The following is a 26,595-nucleotide window of genomic DNA, read 5'->3' on the forward strand; positions in this document are numbered from 1 at the left end:
TTGTCATTCTCCCTGCTCTGGCTGTGACACCTAGCCTTATTCTGGGCCACCAGCGTAGCATCCTGACAGTCCCGCTTCCTCCGTTCCCCTCTCCCCACGCACTGCTGCAGAGCAGCACTCCCGCTCAGCCCAAAATCCCACCCTTACACCAAAGAAGCTCCCCACCACTCAGGAACAGTCTGCACTGCTTAGCCAGATACTCTAGATCATTGCAACCTGGTGCCAACTCACCTCTCCGAATTTATTTCCTTCTACGCCTGTGGTACTTTTGGGATGGGGCTGCATCCCAGTAGACGGAACTACTTGCCATATGATCTTCTTCTACCTGGCATGCTCCTTCTCCCCCCTCTCCACACAGTCAAACCCTCCTGTCACTTCCTCTTCTGAGCCTTCCCTCACTTCCCGAACCAAAAAGAACTTGCCTTTCTCTGAATCAGCCTCCCAGCGCATCTTTCCTACCCACTCGCAGGACCTAGAAAATGAGGCACTGATGATCTGTTCAGCTGCATTAGAGCTCCCATCTAGTCTGTAAATATTTTAAGGACACCAAATAGTTCTAATCAAGTTTGCTCCTCTTACCACACCGACTGGATTGCTTTTGCATATGTCAGGTACTTAATATTTGAAGCAGAAAAATTGGATGAAACATTATACAATTAATGTATGTAGGCACATCACAGAATTTTCAATATGCCTGACATGGAAAGTTGTTTACAATGTATGGTTCAATGACAAAAACAGGTATTAAAATTTTCTGTATGGTATAGTCCTATCAAAACACATGAATATATTTACACACAAAAATGGAAAATTATCTGAAAGCTATGGAGATTTTAACTTTTCCCTGTATTTGCCATTTTTTCATATAGTGAATATTGATTGATTCACTGAGTTCAAAATCACTTTTATAAAATGAATGAAAAATTCTTTGACTTAGCAATTTGATTTCTAGAAACTGTACGCTGAGGACGTACAGAGCACCTAGAAGAATGCCCATCCCATGGGTGGGCACTCCCATGGGTGAAACAATAAACAGAGGCGGGCACACGGAGTGCCGGTAGCACACTGGTGACACGAGCCCTGGCCCGTTCACACACAGGACTGCACACAGCTGCTCCAAATGTGACGTGGGTGGATGGCACTTAATCCACCCAGAGAGACGAGCACAATGTGTTGGTGAGTTTTTAAAAAAGGTTATAAAAGAGTATAAAGAAAACAAACCTATTTTGGTAAATAATTATGTTTATATGTATACATATTAGAAAAAGTCTGGAAGGATGTGCAAAACAAACTTATTTAACACTATTTTCGTAAGGCTAAAGAATTCTAGGTTTTGTAACTTTTTATTTGTGTCTCTGTTATTTTCTAAGTTACACATTATAACACAAGTTACTAATACAAATACAAAACTGAAATCTACCCACAATGTATATGATGAGAATTAAATCACAACATTCTTTAAAGAAAAGCTTTGAAACCCCTTAAATCCTTCAAAGAAATTTAAGTACTGACTGTATCCCAAGGCAATCAGAAGAAAAAGAACTGTGAGAGCCTACAAAACGGTTCTGTTCAAACTACATTGCTCATAGACTCATCCAGTATGTTTGTTAAAATGCAGATTCCCAGGCACCTGCTGCCAGAAAATCATTCCATCGATCTTGGCATTTCTGACATCCCCCACTGACCCATTCACAACAGACTTTGATGCAGTTGTTCCACTTTGGAAACCATTAGTTCAAAACAATGACACTGAAATTAATAAAGGGGGTGCAGGGAAGAAAAGGGTTCATGTGAAGGGTTAGGAATCATCTAAATTTTAGTTCTTGTTTTTCCAAGCTAAGAATTCTGAAGGCCGGTGAGGTTCGGTGACTTGCCACAGGCCAGGGAGCTAGTAGACTCACACTTTGCAACTCTGCGAACAACACTTTGCCCACTAATCAATAGCACTGCACCGGCTCCTCTGTCTCTGAAGACACAGGGGGCGCCCGGTGATTCCGTCACACATCCACCTCCCTCCACCACACACACACACACACACACACACACACACACACACACACACAATATACTGACTGCAGCTCTCCAAACAGCATTTAATGCCCCATGACCTGATGTGTCTGCCCCCCGATGGCAAGTATAAGATGTCTAAAATGCCTTTGACTTACGTTAAGCCAACTAAACAAAACGGCATTTATCTTCACCCCTCCTCAGAGTACATTCATCATTACTTTGAAAGTACTACAGCAACCTCTAAAGTCTCAGTTGTTAATCCCCAGTGTCAGAACACTTTAGAGAAACCCTTCGCTAAGCATTTTCAAATTAAAAAACAGTAATTTTAAAAATACATTAGTAGTTTATTATTACTGAAATATTAAACATACACAAAAGTAGGCAATAGTGTAAGAAATCCCCGTGTTCATTCAGTGCTGGAGCAGCAGCTGGAAAGGCACCAGGAACATCCAGGGAGAAACTGAATTGTCTGACCTAGGGGCGGGGAAGGTCGGAAGGACAGCTTTCTCCCAGACAGAAGTGCTGGCGGGGGCCACTGTCCCTTTCCTGAGTCCTCCCAGTACAGAGCCAGCAGGAAACACCGATCTGAGTCTCTATTAACCTGGCTCATACCGTTAACCTCGTCCTGGTGACTCCTGAGACCCTGGCCCACCCAACTTGTAGGCCCACCCAAGCCGATTCCAGTGGCTTTTCCATACAAATGGCCTGTCTTGGCTCATGTGCTGCAGACTTTCCTAAAATCTCTTAAAGGTTCCCAAATGCCAAACAAACAGCATCTGACCTCCAGGTAGACTTTATATACAATAAAATGAAAAGACTTTAAGTGTAGAGTTGCTGAGTTTGGGCAAATACTTATGTAAACACCTCCCTAACTAAGATACAGAACATTTCTAACAACCCAATAAATCCATGTTCCCCCCGACCCCCCGCAACCTTTCCAGATAACCTCGCCACCCAGAAGCAGCCACTTCTCTTCACCATGGCTCATTTTTGTAAACCAGGGCTTTGCAAAGCTTCTCCAGTCAAGGCCCAGCCCCTCAAGCAGGCATTTGGGGGTCCTTCTTGATGAATGTGGACAGATTCTTCTTGTGGGATTTTTTTCTGCTCTACTACCATTAAGAGTGGTCTATTGATATAATTACTCCCACTTTGGTGGCCTTCTTTACTAGATTGTTCTACAGGCCTAGAATTTCAGCTACCTTTGCCAGTTAAATTCTACCCACACTCTCATCAAGCCTTGGCACCAATTCTTGTTCCTCTATAGTTTCTCCTATGACATGATTCCACTGAGATCTCCTTTTCCCCTCATTGTCCTGACCAAAATATTACATCCTGCCCTCTGTTTTTTCTGTTTCATGTGAGTCTCCTCATGCCACGCAGTTATCTAGGGTCCTCTTCAGTGCTCAGAACGGCCGGCAACAGGAAGCCTTTAATAAGTGCCGATGTAATTTCACCGAAAGTCATGGGGATCCTGTTTAGGCTCACCAGCAAGGCAAAGAACAACACTGAATGTTAAACTATTCTCATTCACTGAAATCAGAGGGCATTTTCACCTTTATTGCCAGAAAATGCTTTTCAGATGGTACCGAAACTCTGGCTAATCTTAAGCAGCCCATAAGCCATGGTCTGAACTCTGTAAGACCCGCCGTAGTTGCGGGGTACACACAAGATACCACGTGCACTAGCACAGACTGACAAACTGACTCTGTGTTTCCATAACACACAGGGAAAGCACAGCCAAGAAACCCAGAAATACAGCGGTCAAGAAAATGCAATGGTCTCGACCTCAGCCACCCTTCAAAATCCCAAGTTGGAGGTGGAACTTTTAAAATTACAGATGTGACTAACTATTTGCAAGTAGGACTGAGTATTAGTTGTTATTTTTTTTAAGCAGCTCCCCAAACGATTCTAATGAGCGCCCAGGACTGAGAACCACTGAGTTAACCTGCATAAAAATAAAATGTGATTGCTGGTTTCAATCCATCAACTTGGATCATGTAAATTTCTAGAAACTACTGGTGATTTAGTTACCAGGCTTATGACAAACAGTGAATACCACTCAAATGATACAGGAAAAACAACAGGAGTAACATAAACCACCTTCAGAATTCTGGCACTCTGGGCTAGGCGCTCAAAACTCCCACCAGGTGGCACTGGTTTTCACAGATGCCTAGAGTTAGTGAACACAGAGCAGGCAACTGTGCAGTCTGGCCGGGAACTCAGCACTGCCCTAAATGCCAGTAACACAGGGCCCATTTTGTGACTAGACCAGATTAGCGATGACTGAAAGACAGCAATGGAGAGATCTCTGTGCTGGAGAATACAAACGGCTTTGAAGCCTTCATTCTAATTCTCAACTATACTTAGCAATTAATGTTTGGATGATTATAATAGCTAAGGTAAACCTAATGAAAAATAATTAACTTGAAAACATTTTTAATATCTTTAAAAAATATTAAAAGCAAATGATTTGATCAGAATGTAATTCAATTAAAAATAGAACTAGAGGAGTTTTAAAGAGATACCTTCTCCAGTTTCCTGAGACATTTACTCACCTAGAATGAGTATTAGTTGTTGGTATGCAGCGATGTGTTTCTCAAGTTGTTAAAAAGTTGATTTTTAAAAAGGCATTAAAATAGATTTTAAAAGTTGCTACATTCACACATTCCAACTCTCCTAGCACACTAACTCATGTTTTTATTTATAGTGTCAAATGCTGACTGGAAACCCAATTAGGAACAGTGTGGTCAACAAGGCAATCATGTTATTGAGCTAATTTTGAGCTAGACAGTATGATGTGATGTTTAAAGAACATCTAGCTTACTTGTCAAAAGACATAGGACTGAAATTTCTGAATCATTATGGAGGCCATTCAGTGATTTAGGTATGTTCCCAAAGTAAAAGAATTCACTTTTCAGGGATCTGAATAAATACTACTAGTTTTCTTATGAAGACTCTGAGCATGAATTCACCTTTTTCGGCCCACATGTTGGTGTGGGGAGTAGACAGAGAATTATTTATGCAGGATTGCCTTTTTTGGGTACTTTCATTACTTTGATGGAGAAGGACAACTCTTTCTATTTCTAGGATCACTTCTCCAGCACTGCCCGAATGCCAGTGCATGTGGTCACCAACATGTAAACAGTCAAATGGTTTAATAATGGTGTAAATAATGGTGTAATTTAATAATTTCTAGGGGACCATTTTAATATCCTCTTAAAAAAAATGCCAAACAACTGCTATGAATGTATCTAAAAGTGGGTAGTTAGAAATTAAAATGTTAGAGTAGATTAAGAATCAAATTCTTCCTCACAATAACCCCACCCACACTTAATTACATACCATCCCAAGACAACCCAAAACCCCACACTGACATGCGGCGTTAACTGAAGTTGGGTTGACCAGATGTGCCGTGTTCTTTAGATACAGCTAAAGTCCTCCTCTACTCCCTAAGCTCATCTTTTCCTTGACCTCAGAGGGATGGATTCCAGCTGAGCTCTTTGGAGCACTTTCTATTTGCACATTATTTGGTGGCTAATGTAAACCACCATAGATTATCATTCATATCTCTGGTCTACATCTTGGCTTCCCAAGTTCAAGGTACAATTTCCTGTTTTTGCTGTAGTACCACACTTGGCATAGCTGTCAATGTACTTGAATGGAGAAGGGTACACAGAGCAGACTTGAAACAGCTTTACTGAGATATGAATGACTTATGTTTAGAAGGAGAATAAAGAACCACAGCCATCATCCACACTCAACAATTGCCTTTGTCATTTATGAACAGACGTCCAGGAGCTCAAAGCTACTTCAGTTTTCAAAAACTACCAGTCTCTACACTTTAGCCAGAAATGAACTGCACATTCAGGATCCATTCAGAGCATAAGCATCAAAGTAAACGAGCATCTTTTCCCCAGGCTGCACGTGCATTTCACTAATACCCACTGAAATGATAAAAGCCTCAGTTTAAAAAGAAGATTTTCAAGTGAGTGTCAACCAAAGGTCTCACAAAGGTAGTGAACAGATTTTAAACTTGGTAAAAGATTTTCCTCAGGGTTGAAGTGCTATTTCCCAAGGGCTACAACAAATCTGTAATTCTGATCCTTCTGAGGTATCCCCTTTGAGACTCTAATGAAAATGATGCACTTTCTTCATACAAATTCCAAACACAAAAGTATTCATAAAGCTATGGACCCCAGGTTGAGAAGACTCACTCATTCTAAGGCCGTCTATTCCAACATCATTTCCCTGAAATAGGGCCTGGGATGTGCCTACTGGGTGGTTGGTGGTGGTGGATAGCAACAGGAAACCCATGAATTTTGGGCAAGTTCCCCATCTGAATCTGATGGGCAGCCTGGTAAAGAGCTACTTTTATAGAAAAGTTCTTCTGAAAGAGCCCCAACCAAGAAAAGTCTAACCCACCCTCCTCATTACACAGAACATGGTAGCAAGATCCTCCCTCTCTCAAGTGATACTCTAGTTCCTCGCAGCCAGCATGGAAGTCAGCCCCCCGGGTCCGCAGGCCCGGCCCGAACTACGTCATGGCAGTGTGTACTGCAGGGCTCCAGAAGTGTTTTGTTTGGCTTATTCTGATGCTCTGGAAACATTTATTAAAAGAAAATCCGAATAGAGAATATGTACCAGGACAAGTAAATGGCAATTACTTGAACTAGGAGAAAACTAACGGGAAATGGTCTTTTATAATGATGTATTTCCCCACTTGTGCTCTGGCTCACATCTCCATCTACAAAACTGCTTTCACAATTATGGGAATGACTTCAAGTTCATAAACTTTTTACCAATCTCAAGCCAACTAACAGTGCAAACATGGAAGCTGATTCACAATGCAGTTCCTCTGAGCATGACAGATGAATTTCCTATAAATCATGTGTCAGGCAGTTCAGTTCTGCCATTACAGACAGTTTTGTTTGTGTTTCCTCAGAGACAGTTATATGTATTTAGAGCACTTATAATGGCAAGTCATTTGTCTAGAATTTTCTCTCTTCTTCTTTCCGCTTCCAGAGGGAAAAGGGGAAAAAATAAAGAAAGAATCCACTCCTCAAACCAAAACAATCCAATTATTTGCAGGAAGTATAAACATTTTTTTCCTAAGGTTGTCTGTGAGAACAGAAACTTATTTCCTTTTAATGTAATTCTAAATATGTGTGTGTGTGTGTGTAACATGAAACTTCAACTACCATGGATTTAAAAAGTACTTTACAGCACATCTGTAGACACCACTAAAGTCCAGCCCACTGAAACCATGACATCATCTCCGACTCCTAGAAAAACGTTTTATGTGAAAAATGCATAGAACATGTACGGTTTGACTTTTGCTTAAAAAAGTGTGTCTCTAAAATATACCCCTGCTCGCACACACACTTGTACACACCAAGCACACACAAGGTTACCCCATGAGGGTGTGGGGAAAAGGCTGCCACTTTTTATTTTATGCTCTTCGGAATGCTAATCTGTTATGAGCACATACTTATGGTGATTTTATGAAAGTCAATAGTACTTAGGCATCATAATGCATACCTAAAAGTGATACCCTCAAATCTTAAACCACTGGCAAATTTAAGAGAATTTTCTGAAGTGGACACTAATATACTTAATTTTGGCTTTGTTTTCAGCTTTCACACAAATTCTGAATGAGCCTAAAGTAAAAATTTATTTTAGTTGATTTGTGTTTTTCCATTTTTATCTATATATAATTTTTATCTTCATAAAATTATTTCTTGGGGAAGCATAATAATTGGGGGAAGGAGGTGACGGCCAGCCAGAAATGAAGATAAAAGTTTGATTGAAAACAAACATCATCTGTACACTTTCTGTTTGGCAACTAGTTCTGTGTCCACATTCCCATTTCTGGAAGTACTAAACATAGTAACAACAATCACAGCCAGCATTTCTCTGTGTGCTGCACAGCATTTCTGCTCTGTGCTGCAGACCGCTCCAAAGGCTTCACTCTGATGAAGTCACTAAATCTCCATTTCGACCCTGTGAGGGAACAAAGACAACCTGTCCTCATGGCAGAGAAAAACCTGAATCCAGAGTGTCTGGCTTCAGAGCCCAAACTTAACTTCTTTCAACTAAAGTACCAGACTGACATATGTGATCATTTATATGATCTTCTTGGTAGATGTCAAACTCAAATTCCCCATCATTTTATTTGGAGAAGAAAGTTTGAAATGAATACCTTTCTATACTCCTGGATGACCTTTGGTACCGAAATGCAGGGAATACCACGTGTGAGCATATCCTCTATCACATGGCGTTCACAGTAAGCCACAGTGCATTTGACACACCTTTCATCTTCACAGCTTGCAGGTACTGATAATCTCTCTAGACCATAGATCAAGCTACTTTCATTTTCAGTTCCTATAACAGACACTAGACAACAAAAATTTAATACCCTAACTGAATTCCTTCTTCATTAGACCTTTAAAAGCAAAATGTTTAAAATATAAATACAAGGTGGATTACACAACTACTTTAAGGGTGCTCTTGTACACTGAGAGGGAGCTACCACTATGACCAAGAAGGTGCTGTTAAAGATATTTATACTTTTGCTCACGAATGCTATAGCTCTTATACATTTCAGCTGATTAATTAGGTGTTCATTTGCAGGGTCAGACCTAAACAGAGACATGTGGAATGTCAGCATGACTGGAAATAGACCAAAACCCACTGTAACACGGCCAGACAAAACTTTCTCCCTGCTCTGGCTGTTCAGGGTGTCGGACAGATTACTCCAATGGTTCAGCTGAATATTTTTGGCAAGAATGTGAAATAGAAACCCCAGTTTGGGGAGGAGGGAGGAAGGCTGGCAGGAAAATGCTTTTATAAAGGATGATCTACTGGACCATCTGTGTGTCTGGAGGTATTTAAGGGTTTTATTTTGACTTCAACATCTGACATCATGATTTTTAAAAAGAAATGGAAACACACATATTATTAGTTATTTAAGACTCTGCTTTAGTCCACACATCAATTTAATCCTCTTTACTCTAAAATGACTCCCCTGAACGTTTATTAGACTCCTTTGATTCCAAAAGGCAAAAATTCCACACGTCAGCTGTCATGGTCACATACGTTTTTTCTTCTACAATAAACTATCTGTTCCACAGCACAGTTACTAAAAGCTAATATCAATTCAGTATGGAAAGTGCAACCTAGGAAGATACAAAAAGATATATTTTGGTCAATTTCAACCTCTACCCTTTAGGCTATAAAGGGAAACAGAAAGACTAAAATTTTTGTTAATGGCTTACTTACTTATATTTAAGTTTATAATACTGCACATTCTCACATTACAATTAAATGTAATGCTCATTATACAGATCGTCTGAAGCATTCACATTTGTTTTACATGCAGCCTTTGATCAGAGCAGTCTTTGGTCAGAGTGGACAGTGTGTCTGCGGCAGCCCCCCAGACCTCACACTGCAGTTTAGCATGGCAACACAGGAGAACACAGTCAGCACGCTACTGGTATGACCGCCACCGACAGCCAAGGCTACCTGTGCTCCCCATGGGCCGGCGATCGATGCACTGACAACCTCCAGGACTGGTGCCCTTCTGGTGTGCATTTTACAGTGACATGCAGAAAAGTGTGACTTTGTTTCCCAGGTCACACTGGTTCGTGAGACCTGGGGAGCCAGGAGTGAACCCAGTGTGAGGACAACGCTATGCGCTCTTACAGACACATACAACTGATAACAAAGGAGGACACTTTAGTGACACTTGCAGGGACAGGGTCTATGTCATAAAATCTCCTGCAGGAATTTCTCAATTGTTAACTTCAACTGAAAAAAAATCATGGGCTGGAATCCCAATGAATCAGGGCAAGGGTGAGGAAGACAAAATGTAAGCACCTACCAGTGAGAAAGGCCACCCTTCTCTGAGTTCTGGCTCAGGGGCCCCATATCAGAGAGGCCTCCGGGACCACAGCATCTCAAAGTGCCCCACTCCCACCACTCACTACTCCCAGAACTGGAGTTCCCTTCTTCATAGCACATGTCCCCACCTGGCACGGTTTAGGTCTATTGTTTATTGCCCGTGCCCCCAACTGGAATGTGTGGACAGGAGCCTATACCTATGCTTGAAACAGAGCAGAAATTCAATCATTATTTGCTGAATTCGTAAGTGAATTAATGGAGTCTCCCTCCCCTCATAAAAATGTTAACTGAAAACATTTTACACTGGTATTTTTTATGGATAATGTACTGGTAATTGCGATTACAAATGTGAAGGACTTTTTTCCACCTGCCTAAATTAAATGAGCAAGCAAATAAATAACCGGAAGACATTGTGTCAAACCAGCCGCCCCACAAAACAGCCCCCAGGCGAGCCAGCATTAGTTTGCTTTCTTTCTAGCCTCAGTCCTCAGCCAGGGGCCAAAGCAGCTACCAGATGATGAGAAACAGCAAATCAGATCATGTATTTTTTTTTCCCTGGTCACGATTTTCAATCTTGGTTTTCATTCTACCAATTACCATTCTAAAGCTTTCTCCGTGATTCCAAAAGATGGTTCCAGCATTTAAGAAACCCTTATCTCCTAGAAACACACTGTCCCCACCCTTTCCCATCTCCAGGTGCCTCAGGTTGCTACCTACCTGCGAGAGTACCAAGACTCATTTTGGGGAAGTCAGGGTTCCTCAGCTCTTCGGTGCTTGCAGACTTCATGACAGAATTGAGTGAAGATAGGGTGCTGATGAGCTGCGAGTTGAGAGAGCCAATCTGTGAATGAGGTTCCCCAAAAGCTTCTGCCAGTTCACTATAGTTCTCCGCCAGCAGCGTCTGCTGTTCCGCCAGCAGCTTCTGGACGCGCTCAATGTAGTGATCCAAGCCAGTCATCATTGCAGATGGAGCCTGTGGCTGGGGGTTCTCCAGGAACTCTCCTACGGGCTCATCCCCAACACCTACACTCCTCCTGCTGGCTGTCAGCCCCACAGCCAACTGGGGAGGCCCACAAGCTATGGTCCTCATTTTGAGACCAACCAGGTAGTTGTCATTAATATTTATCTGCCCCACACCTGACTCTTTGGTCTTCACAGCTGAAGGCCTGTCAAACCCAGAAGTGCCAGAAAGCACTGTTCCAACTGCAATGGACCGTGTCTTCGTGGAAGAATTGATGTCCTTGACGCGGCCTTCTCCTATAGCCACTGTCCGCACTTCCACAGTCTCAGTGCTGGTCTGCTTGTCCGAAGTGCTGAGGGAAGTGTTGGTGCAGGATTCCATAAGGGTGGCCATCTCGGTGTTGGTGAACTGGTTCACCTGCTCCAAAGCTGTGCTGGTGTGCTGGCTTGTGGTCTGAGGCACTGCCATGATAGCAGCTTCCGCCTGGCCAACAGCGTCCGTGCTCATGCTCCGGGAGATGCACTCCTTTGCAGAGCAGACAATCACATCCACGGAACAATCTCCGCAACCGATGGATCGTACTTCTTTGAGATTCAGGTTGGTCTTGAGGAGGGTCAGGTCTTTCACAGACTCTTCTGTGTTGCTGCCTGTTTCACAGACGCTGATTTCCACACCCACGCTCTTATCACACGTCTCCACAGACCTTCCAGTGCACTGGTCATGCATTTCCACCCTTTCTTTAACAATCCACCGATTCATGGGCAGCTCCGGCCCCACGACTTTATTCTCCCAACTGGGTTGGCAAGAGACGCCTAGGCTGCTTGTTTGCACAGAGGTCCCAACACATGAGTCAACTACATCCACGTGACTGCCAACCATTTGGTCTCTCATCTGCACCACTGCCTCCACCATCTTGCTGAAAACAAGAGGCTGGGCCATCATGGCTTTGTCAACTTTCTTCCTCGATCCAGCCGCCTGCAGCTCTTGCTTGAGTTTAGTCATCTCTCGGTCATGGGTGGTTTCCTTAAGCTGTACTTCCAGGCGGTAGATCTTTTCCTTTAAGCCTTCTATGGTCTGCTGTTGCAGCTCAATTTCTTTGTCAGCTTCGGTAGTCACTCCGAGCATGGCCTCTGTCACACTGACCCCAGAACTCCTCGTCTCAATGACTGTCCCTACAGCAGCATCCTTCAAGGACCTGGAGCCTCTGTGGTACATGACAATGTCATTCATGTTCTCGTTGGCACCCACAGCCACAGACCGGCACTCTCGAGGCGGACACTCCCCATTCTCCCTGAGCTCCAAGGAGGCCTCCGAGCTGCTGCCCTGGATCTTCTGCTCCAGGGCCTGCATGTCTGCTGTGAGCTGCCGGAACTCTTTTATCCTCTGCGTGCTCTGCTCTACGCTCTCTATCTCTTCTGCTTCATATTCAATGTACAATTCCCCATCACCTCTCCGGACCCTGGAGAGCTCTTCCAGCTGGGACGTGTTCCCAGCACTGTAGGACCGCTTCCTCACACCGTAGACATCGTTCTGAGATGCAGCTCTTTGGTTCTTCAGCTGTGAGGCCAACTGCCTTTTCTCCTCTTGCAAGACAGCGATCTTTACCTGGAGCACAGGGATGGTTCGTACCTGTTCCTCAAGCTCCTTCAGGCGTTTCAGGGCGATGGCCATCTGCTCCCGGATGTGCTGCAGGTGCATGGGGCTCACGTTGGTCACTGGAGTGGAGATCCCTGAGCTCAAGGGGCTATGGCGGATAGAGCTCCCCATGGAAGAAGTGGTGGCAGCGGCTGGGGCATAGCTACTATAATCCCCATTTCCTTGGTATCCATTCTGAAGCTGGTACATAGCAGGATTGTGGTTTCCAGAACCCATAAAGGAGGAGAGAGAGCCTGTGGAGCCCAGGCCTCCAAAACTGGCCAGCCTGGGCCTTCGGAGGTCACCTGGTGTCGCCTGCATGGTGATTCTCTCCTGTTCCAATCTCCTCCGGGTCTCCATCAGTGTCTTGGTGACATGAAGGTTGTGCTTTGGGAGTTGTGGTGAGGGTGGTGGTAGCTGTCGGCTTTCTGGGACAGTAAGAAAGGTGGGTGAGAGCTCCAGAGGGGCAGGTAGCCTTGGGATCGGAGTTGATGTAACTTGGCCTCTAGCTAGGAGAAAGCTCGGGCACTGCTTGTTGTCATCGCTATTGGAAGATGACAAAGACTCAGTGGAAGTCCACAGACCTTGCTGGCCAGGTGTGGCAGTGCTCTCTGGGCATGGCACAGATGGCTTCCGCCTCTTCTGAATGTTCACTTTCTTGATGGTGTTTCCTTTCTGTATGTCATCCACGTATTTGAGAAAATCTAAGTCTAGTTGATAACCATAGGGAGTCTCCACAAAATAAGGATCTCTCTGTTCCTTGTCATGGTCCCCGTTTAGAACATCATCTGCTTTTCCTGAGGGAGAGAGAAAAGATAATACTTTAATGCCATGTCATAGTGGCAAAAGCTAATGTGTATGTTTCAGTGTGGCCAGCTGGTATGATTTGAGTTGACAGATCTATGTTCTAATCCTGGATTTATAACTTAAGAGTTGGGCAAATGAGTTAATAAACCTTGAGGAATTTAAGTTTCCCCCAGAGTAAAGTATAAAAATACAAGCATTTCACTCATGAAGTTGTTAAAAGAATATAATGAGTTAATGGTTTTAAAGAGCCACGCACATAGCAAGTCTTTACTAAATACATTATTTGTATTTATTTATTTTTTAAGCTCTCACATGACGATATACTTATTGATTTGGAGTGGAGGGAGAGACATCGATGTGAGAGAGAAACATTGATTGGTTGCCTCCTGTATGTGCCCTGACCAGGAATTGAACCACAACCTTTTCATGTGCAGGACAATGCTACAACCAACTGAGCCAACTGGCCAGGGCTAAATACTTTGGTATTTTTTTTTAAAGAATGCATTAAATGATTTAAAAGCATTTCTTTCTTTTTTTCAAATCCTCACACAAGTTTGTTTTTCCATTCCTTTTTAGAGAAAGAAGAAGGGAAAGAGAGAGAAGCATTGATGTGGACAGAAACATCAACTGGTTGCCTCCTATACCCACTCAGACTGGGGATTCTTGTGTGCCTAGACCAGGGATTGAATCCACAACCTAGGCAGGAATCGAACCCACAACCTTTCGGTTATCAGGTTGCTCCAACCAACCAGCTGAGCCATACCAGCCAGGGCTTAAAAGCATCTCAAGTAGATAATTTCTTTTGTTGTCTACAGTCCCTTGACAGCAGTTATTAAGACCCCTGTTTTATAAAGTGTACTCTGGGGCACAAAAAGTAAAAAATAATACAAAACAAAAAACCTTAGAATAATTGGCCAAGTCAGTGCAGACTTAAGAGGCCTGGGATGTGAGTTCAGCCACCTAGCACAGATCATGCAGCCTTTCTAAATGGTGGCCAAGGGGTCCCAGTGCCTGATAACCTCCACAGGATCATAGCTGGCTTCCACTTTTCCCTTGCTGGGAATGCTGGGACACAGGACGTTGAGTGATTAACTCCAGCAGCAGGGGTGCAAGAACAGAGGACAAATTTCAACTCTACTTTGTGTCTTCCGGTTAAAAAAAACAAACAAACAAAAAAAACAAACCCTGTGCCAACAAGAGGAAAAGTTTTCTCCACTTTGACCTCTGTTGGACAAAACATTCACTATCCCAAGAATACCTTGTTTTGTAACTGTGCTGTATGCAAACAGATGCAAAGGAGAATGGAAATAGGGGCAAACCTCTATCTAAACACTGGATCATGTGGTATTTGGTAAATGCTACTTCTGTCTAAACCAAACATTTAGGAAAGGAAACACAAGAACCTTTCAAGGCACAGACCCTGCTGCTGACCAAAGCTATGCATTTCAAACTGAAAAGCAAGACCATTTTTGTTTGTTTAAATTTTAGGATAAAGTAATGTGTTTTCCTAGAATCACAATGAGAGCTCTGCACTTTTAGAGTTATGGAAAGGACCCCAAAGTAATGAGTGAAAACTCAGGCCTTGGGTATAAAACCCTACCTGATGGCTGTCAAGGTCCAAGTAATTCCAGCAATGTGGGTTGCCAGCCGGCCCTTCCCAGCCCCAACACTGCTGCACATTTATATCTGATAATGTGAAAGCTCTCAGTAAACCTTTTGCCTCCGTTAGCCCTCATTCCTCTGAAATGTTGGAAAGAAAAGCACCAAAAAAGGATTGCTAAGCAGAGGAGTAAAAAGGTGTGTGTGTTCTTCGTGCCCTGCTTGAAAACATTATTAGATTGTTGCAGCTGCTGGAATTCGGGCACTAGTTCTACAACACGCGGGGAAAGACATCTCTTTGAAAGAGGGACACACAGTACCCATCATTTTCTAGCCAAAGGAAGGGCAAACTGAGGGAGAGCGCCTGCGCCTGGAAATCTGGGCTCCGGCTAGCAGACCGCGTCTTCCCGTCTCTCCCCTTTTTTAACACCACATGGACAACACAGTCACTCCAAATATGCGGCCAGACTTGTTTCTAGCGCTCTCTGAAATTCCACAAAGAGAAACTACAGGCTCGGGTGTCAGACAGCGGCAGACAGACCTCACCGACACCGCCAGCGGGGATTCTAAATCAGGCAGCTCCGGACCCTGCGGGGCCGTGGCTGCCGCTGCTACCGCGGGCCACAGGGACTTTAGCCCTGGGGACGAGGCCCAGTGCGCCTGCCCGCCCGTCCCCCCGCCCGCTCGCGAGCTCCCCGCACACCTACCGGGCGTCCTACGCGCTCCCTGCCGGCCCTCCCCGTGGCACCGCACGCCTGGCTCTGCCGCTCAGACGCCCCGGCTCTTAACCCCGTAAGGAAAGGAGGTTCAACATTCGTATAAACTGAGCCGCACCAGGCGCAAATACCATAGGCCGAGTGCTCACCAATGAAGTCTCCCTCCGCCTTCCGTGACACCACCCCCAGCACACTCAGCTGTTCGGCATTCCCTACTTTCTTAAAGAAAACAGGAAACCGGGATCTTTTGAAAATGTGTGCGCTTCATTCCAGCGCTGCCGCAAGTAAAAATCAAGCCAGCAATTTAACCATGTCCACAGAGAGGCTCTGTCTGCTGGCCCAGTCACTTCTTCATGAAAGAGTTTGTGTTCTTGTGTGGAAACTAAGCAGCCTCAGCCCTCAGTCACCTGAGCACGGCAGGCACAATTGGCCCCACTGTTCTCTGCAGGTTCTCAAAGTCCCCAGCAGCACCCGGTGGTTCCAGAGCACTGAGGGACCCTTCTCAGCGTTTGGCTCTTAACCAGTGACAGGCAGCTATCCTTTCCTATGAATCTCAACTCAGCTTTTGCTATTGGCGACAGTTTCTTTCAAAAGAAATTTTAAACATCTATTTTCAGTTACTAAAGTAGTACACATTTCTTTAAAAATAAAAAGTCACGTAGAAACTATTTAAGCAAGAAAAAAGTCACTCATCTCACCATCTACTGGCAACTGTTAATATTTCATTGTGATGCCTAGGTTTTTCTATTTCTTAACATGTTTACTTTTTCCACTTAGGCATTTTCAATTTTCAATGTGAAAGGTTTTTAACCATTTTTCTCAAAAAAAAAACAAACCCCACTTTCAAATGTACTGCTTTAACATCAAGATTTAAAACACAATAAAATACTTCACATTTTTCAGTAAACATTAACCGTCACATATTATTTCTGCAGTTTACAAAAGGCACAGTCATGACAAATTAACCCTCACGTGGACTCCGGACTCCTAAATCTGGGAGTCGGGCAGAGGTCAGAATTTTACCACTTTCTATGATGTGCTAGTCCTGCTCAAACCAGACTATCTTAAGGCTTTATAATTCAAGTTTCATGCTCCAGCAACTGAAAAAGCAAGCTGTGTTCTCAAGGTGTGATTTTTACACACAACCCTCCACAGTATGGACTGTTCTCCGATTAAAGGTATCCAGTGTCATTATTACTTTTTTGTATCTGTTTCTACTGCACCATTGAGTAAATCAACACAAATACAGCACTAACAGGGCCCTGACTGATTCCCAGCTTTTCATGTACATAGTCTTATCTCCCTAGGCTAGATTAAAACTATCTTGAGGAAAACCAAATTTCATATTAAAAATATCCTTCATTGTTTCCCCTTTCCAACCATACATATCGATTAACAAGATGCTGGGAAACAAGTAGATGTTTAAAACTATTTCCTGAAGGAGTAACTGAATAGATAGTATAATACAATGCGCTTTGAAAAAAATATCTTAATGCTCTATGGACAGTTGTTGCTTGCTGCATATTAGTGTTAAGGATGACTCCTGCATGATGCTGTTTCGGTGGTTATCTTTAGGTTGTGGAATCATGGGTGCTTTTAATGTTGATACTTGTATTTCATCAATTTCTGTAACATAGGTATTAGTATTTTAAAAATAGGTTTACAAGAAGTCACTATTTGGAAAGCAAGAGAGATGAACTGAAAGAAACTCCAAGAAAGTTTGCTTGGAGGTGGATGAATGAGGCAGCTGTGGCGGACAGCTAGATGTCCCACCATATGTGTTATCCCCTTCTTCCACACTAGCAGAACTCCCATGTTTAGCTGGGCAAATATACAGACTATATTTATGCAGCCTCCATTACTGTTAGTATGGCCATAAGCAGAAATGTCATGTAGCAACCACCAGAAACCTCCCTTAAAAGACACAAGAATAGGTCTATGACCTCCTTTCTTCTTTGATCCTTCCTCCATCCTACTACCTGGAATGCAGATGTGACGACTGGAACTTTTGCTGCTATCTTGGACCACAAGTTCATACATGGGGTTAGAGGAACAATGTGCTAGATGGAACGTGGGTCTCTAAGAGCTTTGTGGATCAAAGCTGCTATGCTACTTCAGGAAAGTCTACCTCTTTAATTTTATGTGAAAGAGTAACTTCTATTTTGTGTAGCTATTGTATGTTTTGGGTCTCTGTTACTTGGAGTTAAACTGAATTCCATATCTCCACTCCCCCACAAAATGAAAAAAAAAAAAAGAAAGAAAGAAAAAAGACCAGATTGTGCACAAAAAAAAAAAGAAAAATAAGAAATAATGAACTGGGGTGATGTTACAATAAAACTTTTTTAATTACAAAGTTTTATTAATTCAACAATAATTACAGAAATGTAAAACAACAACAGTATAAAAAATGTCTAAGTGGGTGAGAAGGAGGCTCTTAACTTACTAAAAGCCATTTTTTTGGACCAACAGAGCTGTGCCTGCTCGTACACAGTCAGAAACCACCGGCTCTGTCTGCAGCCAGAATCCTGAAAGTAACAGCTTCCCACTAAACCTTCTGGAATCAGAGGGCTGCCCCTGGTGTTTACAAGAATTTTTTGAATGTCTGGAAATCCAGTGGTGGAGACTGTGCCTGGCACTACCTCTGCCTTCATTATATAGCATTTACTGAAAGCTTAATTGGGTGCAGAAAATAGTCCTATTCAGTAGAAAGAGTAGGAGGAAAGATTTATAAGAAATTAAATGAGGTACAGTCTAGTTGGGAGATAAATGCCAAACACCTTAAACATAACACTAATTGAGATCAGTTACAAAGGCACATTATCAGCAAGAACAATGCGATAGTATGTGAACGAGTGATCAAAACATAACTGAGTTAACCAGGACGTGCGTTCTGAAGACCAGGTAAGTAAGTGATGATGGAAAAGGGAAAGAGAGGTAAGTGGTGGACAAGAGCCAGAGCACAGGCTGTTGGTGCAGCTCTGAGAAACAGGCAGAAGACAGGGGGTAACTGGTAGAGAAGAGGCCACCAGATCTGGGTCCCAGACCAGGGGCATTCTGTCCACTTAGTCACTGTTACAGAGGTGCACACCCAGCCCTGTGCTGGGGACTAAAAGGCATCAATGAAGATCGTCTTGATAACTGTGCGGATTAGACTGAAGTAAACCAAGAGATTGAACACAAGTTAAAATGTTATAATTCCCAAGTATGAAATGAGGACCAAATAACTGTATTTATTCGTTCAACTTATATTTATAATCACGATTAATAAAAAAGCATTCTTAGTCATCCTCCCCTCCCCAATCTCACTTGCTCTCTCTTTATCAGGCACTATTCTAGGAGCTGGGAACACAGCGTGAACCAAATGGGCCACGTCACCATTCGCACAAGGCTTGAATCTAGTGAGAGGTGTGGTGCATGGAAAAAGAAACTCAAATACAATGCAAGGCAGAAGTGAAGCAAAGAGGTACACTCACCGGAGTCCATACCAGTGTATCCAATTAAGTGGATTGGCTGCTAACAGTGGGCCACACGGCCTCTGGGATCGGCCTCGAGATGACCACTCTTAGACACCAAGGGTCTCAGAGTCCCTCTTGCCCCGTCTCTCTCCCAACCCAGTTTTTACAGTCTGAATTTGGGGTAACCAAACACCCACTGTGGCAGTACCAACTACAGACAATTCCCGACGTGCAGACCAAATTCCCATGTGTGCAGAAAGAAGTAGAAATCAACAAACTGATGGCAATTCTATTCTTTATTCATTTATTTACCACCTGGCAAAACTTGCTGTACCTGTGAAAGTGCTTCAGTTTATGGACTCAAGAACAATTTGAAATGTCCTTGCAATTTTTTTTTACATTAACAAAGTGAAATAGAGATACAAATATTTCAAAAGTCCTATCATGTAAATTAATAAAGTATTACATGATTTTAACTTTTCAAGGAAACTACGCTTACTGTCCAAACAACATACAAAAATCAGTGCACTCGCTGGGAGGTAAAAGATGAGACAGACAGTGGAAACTGGTCAGAGTACAAACCTGCTAGTGGGAGTCACACCTGTGTGCCCCCTGGGGACATCTGACCAAGTTTGTCGACTTGTCTGGATGTCACAACTAGAAGGGGGCTGCTACTGACATCTAGTGGGCAGAGGCCAGGGATGCTGCTGTAAATAGCCCACAGTGAGAAGGGCAGTGCCCCCTCCCCTCGGGCCCCTCAGCCCCTTAGGCCCTCCGCCCCTCCGCCCCTGAATTACCCAGTCTGAAATGTCTCAGCTGAGAATGCCCATGCTAAAGACAGTGAGCCAAGTAAGAAAATTCACATACAGCAACCGAGAATTTGACCACGTAAGTTGTGGACTTCAGGTCTTCCACTTCTCCGTGGGACCAGAACATCATGCTCAAGTGACAGGGAGATAAAAATGCTACTTCCTGAGTAAAAGAACCCTACTTTCTACACACTCTACCACAGTGAGCCATTCTTTAATATGAGCAGAAGCACTGCAAGTGTCTGGAATAATGTATCCTGGTGGACTTTCAAATGGACAAGACTTTGTTATTATTATTTGATCTATTAATTAGGATACAATGACTTCTTTGTGCTGGCTTCACTGCTGCGCACTCTAGGCCCAATTACTACTGACTACCAGCGCCAGGAAAAATCATTACACCCATGTGCCACAACTTCCACACACTCGTTATGTGTTTTTCTTCACCAGATATTCTACCTGACTGTCAAACTACAGAACTTTGCTAAACCCTGTAAGTGCAGTCTCCTCTCACAAAAAGCTAGAGGACTTGGCTTAAAGAGCTGAGGCAGTCCCTGGAAATCACATAATGATCACAGGTCCCCATATTTAAAATCAGCAGAGTGCAAGCATCCTGCTGTTCGAAACAGAATGATTCTAAATCAGCTAAGGCTGAGAAGCAGGGGAGACAAAATCAGTAGGATGAACTGGGTGAGAAAGGTAAGTTCCCACGGAGTTAATTACTCACAATGTGAAAGTAACCGAGTTAGCAAATCAACTTTTGCAGACACGGACCAGTGGGACAGAGAAGACAGAGAGGCGGAACAGGTCCCTGCGAACTGGTTTAACAGGAAAGTTCCCCTGACAGCACTGTTAGCATTAAGACTTTTAGACCCAAGGAGCTTCCCAGTGCCAAATCTACGTGAGAAACACCATTTGTTAGAGAACACATAATAAAAGGAGAACCATGTAAGTGTTCCTCATTGTGCTTTAAAATAATACATGGGAGGTGAGGTTTTTCTCTAGCTCTTTCATGTGCCAAAGAGGACTTTTAAACCTGCTCTCTACCCCGCCCAGCCAACAGACCCATCCGGTCATTCATGCCAACGATGAGCACCTACTAGGAGTGAGGGCCTGCTCTGTGAAGCTGTGTCCATGCTCCATGGAATTTATACTACCTACCTGATTTCACCTGGACCTCTTGTCAGGCTGCAGGTGTTTCAAACAGCTACCTAAATGCTTCGTGCAAAAAAAAAAAATTGACAACAGTAAGGAAAGCAAAAGTAGATGCCAGAAGTTCATAGGAAATACGGAGCCAGTTGACAGGTCACATGATACAGAACTGCAGGGCTTGCTTATATGGCTAAGTTATACTTGTGTCTCCTCTATCTGTACCTCTTCATAACTCCATGTAGCTCCTCCCCCTAAGTCTTTAGATTTCCTCTCACAGCTGATAGGATCTCTGCTTCTTTAACCTGTCTCCACAGACCTGAACCTGCACACTTTCCCTCCCCCTCCACTGTCTCCACATCCTAAGGTTGCCCATTCCCACAGCCCACAGAGGGAATGCTGACCCTCTGTGCGAATGGAAGAAGCAATCATCAGAGTGCACGGTGGTTTTATTCTTTCATTTGGCAAATATTTATTAAGTAGCCACCATGCTCCAAACACTGCTAGGAGGTAGGCAAATGGGACACAGAGCCGGCCTGGACAAACTTGTGAACTATAGGAGGAGGAAGACAAGCAGTGGCAGAAATAAGTAACAACTGTGATGAAGTGCTGTGAAAGCAGAAGACAGGAGGTAGAGCGGGGACCCCGCCTGGGCTGGCACAGGGAGTCTCCTGCCAGTGCTGTATTTCAGGAGTCCAGGGGCAACGTGTGTGGGGTGTGTTTGGTGGGGAGATGGGCATAGAAGAAATTCTAGGCCAAGGAAACAGCATAACAAAACCTGCCACTTTTAAGAACTGAAAAGGAGGCTTTTCATGATAATAAGGAAAAACCAAGGTGATGCAGAGAGGGGACAAAGTCCCCATCACACAGGGCCCGAGTCAGGTTTCTGGTCCTCAAGTGCACTGAGTAGCTGTTGAAGGGCTCTTAGCAAGGGAGTGAAATGATCACATTTGCATTTTAATAAAACTACTCGGGCTATGTGCTGGAGTATGTATTAAAATTCTCTTTAGTGCCCTCCATTTGGTTTTCCATGAGTAGTTCAAGTCCCCATGAGTTTTCTCTAGGTATCACAGATTTCCCTGCACCATGGGAGTTTTATTTATGACAGCCATAGAGTTAAAACCACCAGAAGGTAGGTAGAGCCTGACTAAATCTGGGACACCCCGTGGTCTACACCTTCCCCAAAATACTTAAGAGGAAACTGAGAAGGCCTGACCCATCTGAGCTTCTCAGGGCTGAGCTGGAGGCCAGAAGCAGGCCTTCCAATTCATCCTTTGGGGCTCTGTCCAGGACCCCTTCCTGCTAATAAAAAAGAAAATACTTTTCTTTAAACCAGTGGATGACTCACTGCAGAGAGAAATGATGAGATTTCCTTTTCCGAAGGGTATTCAAGTATAATGCATCTGACTGGGGAGGGACAAGCATGGCACGAGTGAGGGCAGGAGGAAAGACAAGGCGGCGTTTTAGGGAACGCAGGCTCTGATTCAGCACATTGAGAGGCAGAGCACAAATCTGCTCCATATTGGAAACCAGGATGGGAACAGCAGGGACTGAAGACATCTGTGCAGCAGAGACAGCACTGATCCGAGCTTCCAGCAAGTGTCTCTCAGAGGAAGGAGAGAAAGATAGGCAGAATGCTACTGCCAAACCTGTGCTCCTGCCCCTGGTCCTTCCTTCTCTACCCACACCTGGCCAGGGGCTGAGTCACCCGACAGGGAAGGCTAAAGACAGAGGACAGAGTCTGGGGGAATGTAAGCAATATATTTGGAACAGTAAAGACGTCTACGCACTAGGTGGTCTCTGACAATCTGAATTTCAGGTCGGCTTGCCTTTAGAGTCACTGACGAGGATCTTGCTGCAGGTGACCCTGATTGCCTGAGGTGCATACCTGATCCAGAACTCAGATAACACATGCTGCCTACCAGCTGTTATTCTCAACTGTCATGCACACATCACATTAACCGTTTAAGACAATGTCAGGCCCTGGCTGGCCTGGCTTAGTGGATTAAGTGTCGGCCTGCAAACCAAAGGGCCGCTGGTTTGATTCCCAGTCAGAACACATGCCTGGGTTATAGGCCAGGTCCCCAGTAGGGGGTATGCGAGAGGCAACCACACATTGATGCTTCTCTTTGTCTCTTTCTCCTTCCCTTCTCCTTTCTCTACAAAGAAATAAATCTTTAAAAAAAAAAAACCCACCACGAGTCTAGGTGGCTCAGAAACTCTCTTTGAGGCTCTCACTGTTCAAATCTGGGGTAATCTGAGCTTCGACCTAATATGATTAATGATAGTAACAGATTACAATCCAGTGAGTAAAGTGGGTATCTTGAATCTATAATGTTATAGAAAGCAGACATAGTAGTGTGCCTGCCAGTTAATAAATAAAGGAATTATGGAGAGAAAAACCACCGTTTAACGACCATCATAACAGTGGCTGATTCATGCAGGAACCGTCAGTGGACGCTGAGGCTAGTGGGGAGAGACTTCCTATTTAGGAAGAGGATATTGGTGTGGCCTTGGAATACCTCCCTTGTCAATCACAAAGGGAAACAGGGTGACTCCACGGCACAGAGAGATGACAGATAACCACCTGGACCAGATGATCCAGGCTAACATCACGTGCCCCTGAGGTCATGCTCTGAGAAGAGCCCAGCAGCATTTCTGTGGTGTTCCTGCCTGGAAGGCACGGACTGAGTCTGGAAACGTTGATGGGTGCTGCCTGAGACACTGCAGGATGGGACAGCGGAGGCCCAGAACTGTTCCCCACACACAGGAGGAGATTAAAGTGACAGGACAGTTGCATCGCACACGCACGTACGCACACACAGATGCAGAAAAGACAGAGCCGATATGGCAAACTTAACCACTGGGGAATCTGAATCTGGGTGAAAGAGGTGTGAGAGTTCCTTCACAAACTTCCTCTAAATTGTTTCAAATTATTTCAAAACAAATTTTATACAAACACACACACACATACATACAGGGGTGGGCAAAGGTACGTTTATAGTTGTAAATCACGAAACAGAGTTTATTCTTGGTTATTTATTAACTATAGTATTACTTCTTATTTTTACTGCATTATGATTTATCTTTAAGGTAATGATGGCTGGTGATTTAACCTATTTTTGCCCACTTATGTGTGTGTGTGTGTGTGTGTGTCTGCATGTACATATACACATATAATACACATATACACATATCAATATATGTCAGTGCACATCACGTTAGCTATTGAAAGACTGTGTCTGGTGTCCATGTGGCTGAGAAACTCTCTCTGGAGCTCTCACTGTTCCAATCTGGCATAGTCTAAACAACAAAATAACACTTTTAATCGTTACATGTGTGTATACATACATATGAACAACTATAAGCCTACTTTTGCCCCACCCTATATATAAACTCCCTTCACCCATGTCCTTGGTGTCTCTGCCAATGTGCAACTGTTGCTCACACGTAAATAAAGCAGTTTTTTCGTTTTTAAAACAGGGGCTGATGTCTCTGCTCTCCAGTATGGCATATTCTTTGAGGAATTTGACATTTGTTTGAGGCAGCCCTGGAAACTTGTAGCACTTCTCAATTGTTAGTCTTGCAGACTGATGAGACAGGAGCCCCATTAGAGAGAGGATGAAGTCTAACAGATCCTTTCTGTGGCATTAAAAGTCTTAAACAATTTAGCCACAATCCAGCACTTCCCAGTTTCCTCCCCACCCTGAACCTCAAACTATGGGAGCAACTTTCAAGCCTATCCGCCTTTGCCCATTCTGTTTCCTCTACCAGCAAACACACGTCCTTCCCTCGCCTCTTCCATCTGTCAGAATTAGCTGTATCAGCTATAAGGGCCCAACCCCAATATCCCAACCTTTGTAAAGTCTTCACTTACCTCTGACCACCCTGTCCTGGGAAGAATTGGTCCCCTTCTTCCCTCTGCATTCCTAAAACATGGCCTATACCTACTGACATGTGCTACATAGTTAGTAGGCACAGGACTGCCTTCCCCTAACTGACTATAGGTATCTTGGGGGGCAGGAACCAAGTTATATTTTTTCTATCCCTCAGTGCATAGCATGGTGCTTGGCATGCAGCATATTCGGTATTTTTTAAATGAAAAACCCCATGTACCAATTAATAAGTATGGTGGAGAAACAGATGTAATGATTAAAATCAGGCACTCTAGGACTGCACTGCCTGAGTTTGAATCCTGGCTTTGCTACTTTCTAGCTGCTGGCAACAGAGATTCTACCCCGATTTGGAAAAATAATGACTTGATTCGCAGTGTGGCTGTGGACCTCTGAGAACGATGCCTACTGTCTCCCATTATTGGAGCATCCTCTGTGGTTTGATCAAACATACAGCCCTGGCATCCCAGACAGGATCCAGAGCTCCTCTCCTCCACCCTGCCCGGCCCCTGCTTCCTGCCTCATGGGTTTTAGTTTGCTAAAATCATGAGGTCTGAATTAGTTTCTGATTCCCAGAATGGTTGAGGGAGATGCTGGCTGGGCCCAGCAGGAGAACGTGCCTGTGCACCTGCGTACACCCCAGGGCTCAGGGACAGAGGGGTGCTGATGCCAGTTAGGTGCTGAGGGAGCCCTCCGCCAGCAACCATTATGCAGAGGAAGGAGGTAAAATAAAACAAAGCAAAAGTAGCCAAACATCTTCCAACCTTTAAAAGTATATTATGGCCAAGTTAAAATATCTCATTCTCACAATAAGAGGACAAAGGTACACACTGGTTACGCTGAACAGCCTCATTCATGGACCTCTGCCAAAGTCACGAGAGTAAAGAACTCTTTGACACACTGTGCAGAGATGCACACTTCAGATGCACCAAACACCTTCCCATGCAGTCACTCAGAATGGCTCGCCCAAATTGGGGGGAGGTATAATTCTTTTCATAACATAAGAGCAGGAGCTATAACTATGTCCTAGTTCATACATTTGCAATGAGCTGTAGGGATCTGGAATCGCTTGACGCAGCAGCAAGGTTTGTATGCGTGAAATGAGGAGGTTAGTGGGACTCAGTGATTTCTAAAGGCTGCTTCCAGACTCTGACCCTTGGCCTATCTATATGTTACCCCCAAATTTCATAACATTGCATGCTCTGTGAGCAAGTTAATTGCAGAAGCTGTCAGGCCAGATGTTCAGGTGGGCAGAGCCCGTGGCCTTGCCCTCTTCCCATGTCATTTGGCAGCACCTTTCCGGTTGCGCCATTACAACTGGCACCACCTCACAATCCCCAAGTGCAGGTCCCCTTTGTTGTATCATCAGTTCTACCCTGGGCATGTCTCAAGAGTCCAGAAGCAAGCTGCAGGTAAGCAGTCGAGAAGGAAGACAGTGGAAAGGGTTATTGTTCCTGGGAATGGAAGGGGCTATGCCTTCATAAAGGGTGCAGTGTATTAAGGAGACCCCTGACCTTACGGAGGACCTGAAGTTCACACAATGGCCCTCTTCTCCAGTGTTCGGTGTCAGCCACAGGATGCAGTGACTCTTTACCCAAAGTATGTCTGAAATGGCCATGATGCCACAGACTCTTAAGTACTCGCCCCTCACCAGCTGAGGCA

General features: G+C 44.1%; 1 protein-coding gene across 4 annotated transcripts in view; it reads right to left on the reverse strand.

Moving 5' to 3' along the window:
- Positions 1-26,595, reverse strand: part of KANK1 (KN motif and ankyrin repeat domains 1) — a 189,509-nt gene that overhangs the window by 14,823 nt on the left and 148,091 nt on the right. For all 4 annotated transcript variants that reach the window (XM_045840132.1, XM_045840133.1, XM_045840131.1 and 1 more), the window contains one exon: positions 10,627-13,302. In XM_045840132.1, coding sequence (XP_045696088.1) covers positions 10,627-13,302 — 2,676 coding nt within the window. The remainder of the gene's footprint in view (positions 1-10,626; positions 13,303-26,595) is intronic.

The sequence above is a fragment of the Phyllostomus hastatus genome, unplaced genomic scaffold (assembly GCF_019186645.2).
Source record: "Phyllostomus hastatus isolate PE091 unplaced genomic scaffold, TTU_PhHast_1.1 phas_contig_34, whole genome shotgun sequence".
Classification (NCBI taxonomy): Eukaryota; Metazoa; Chordata; class Mammalia; order Chiroptera; family Phyllostomidae; genus Phyllostomus; species Phyllostomus hastatus.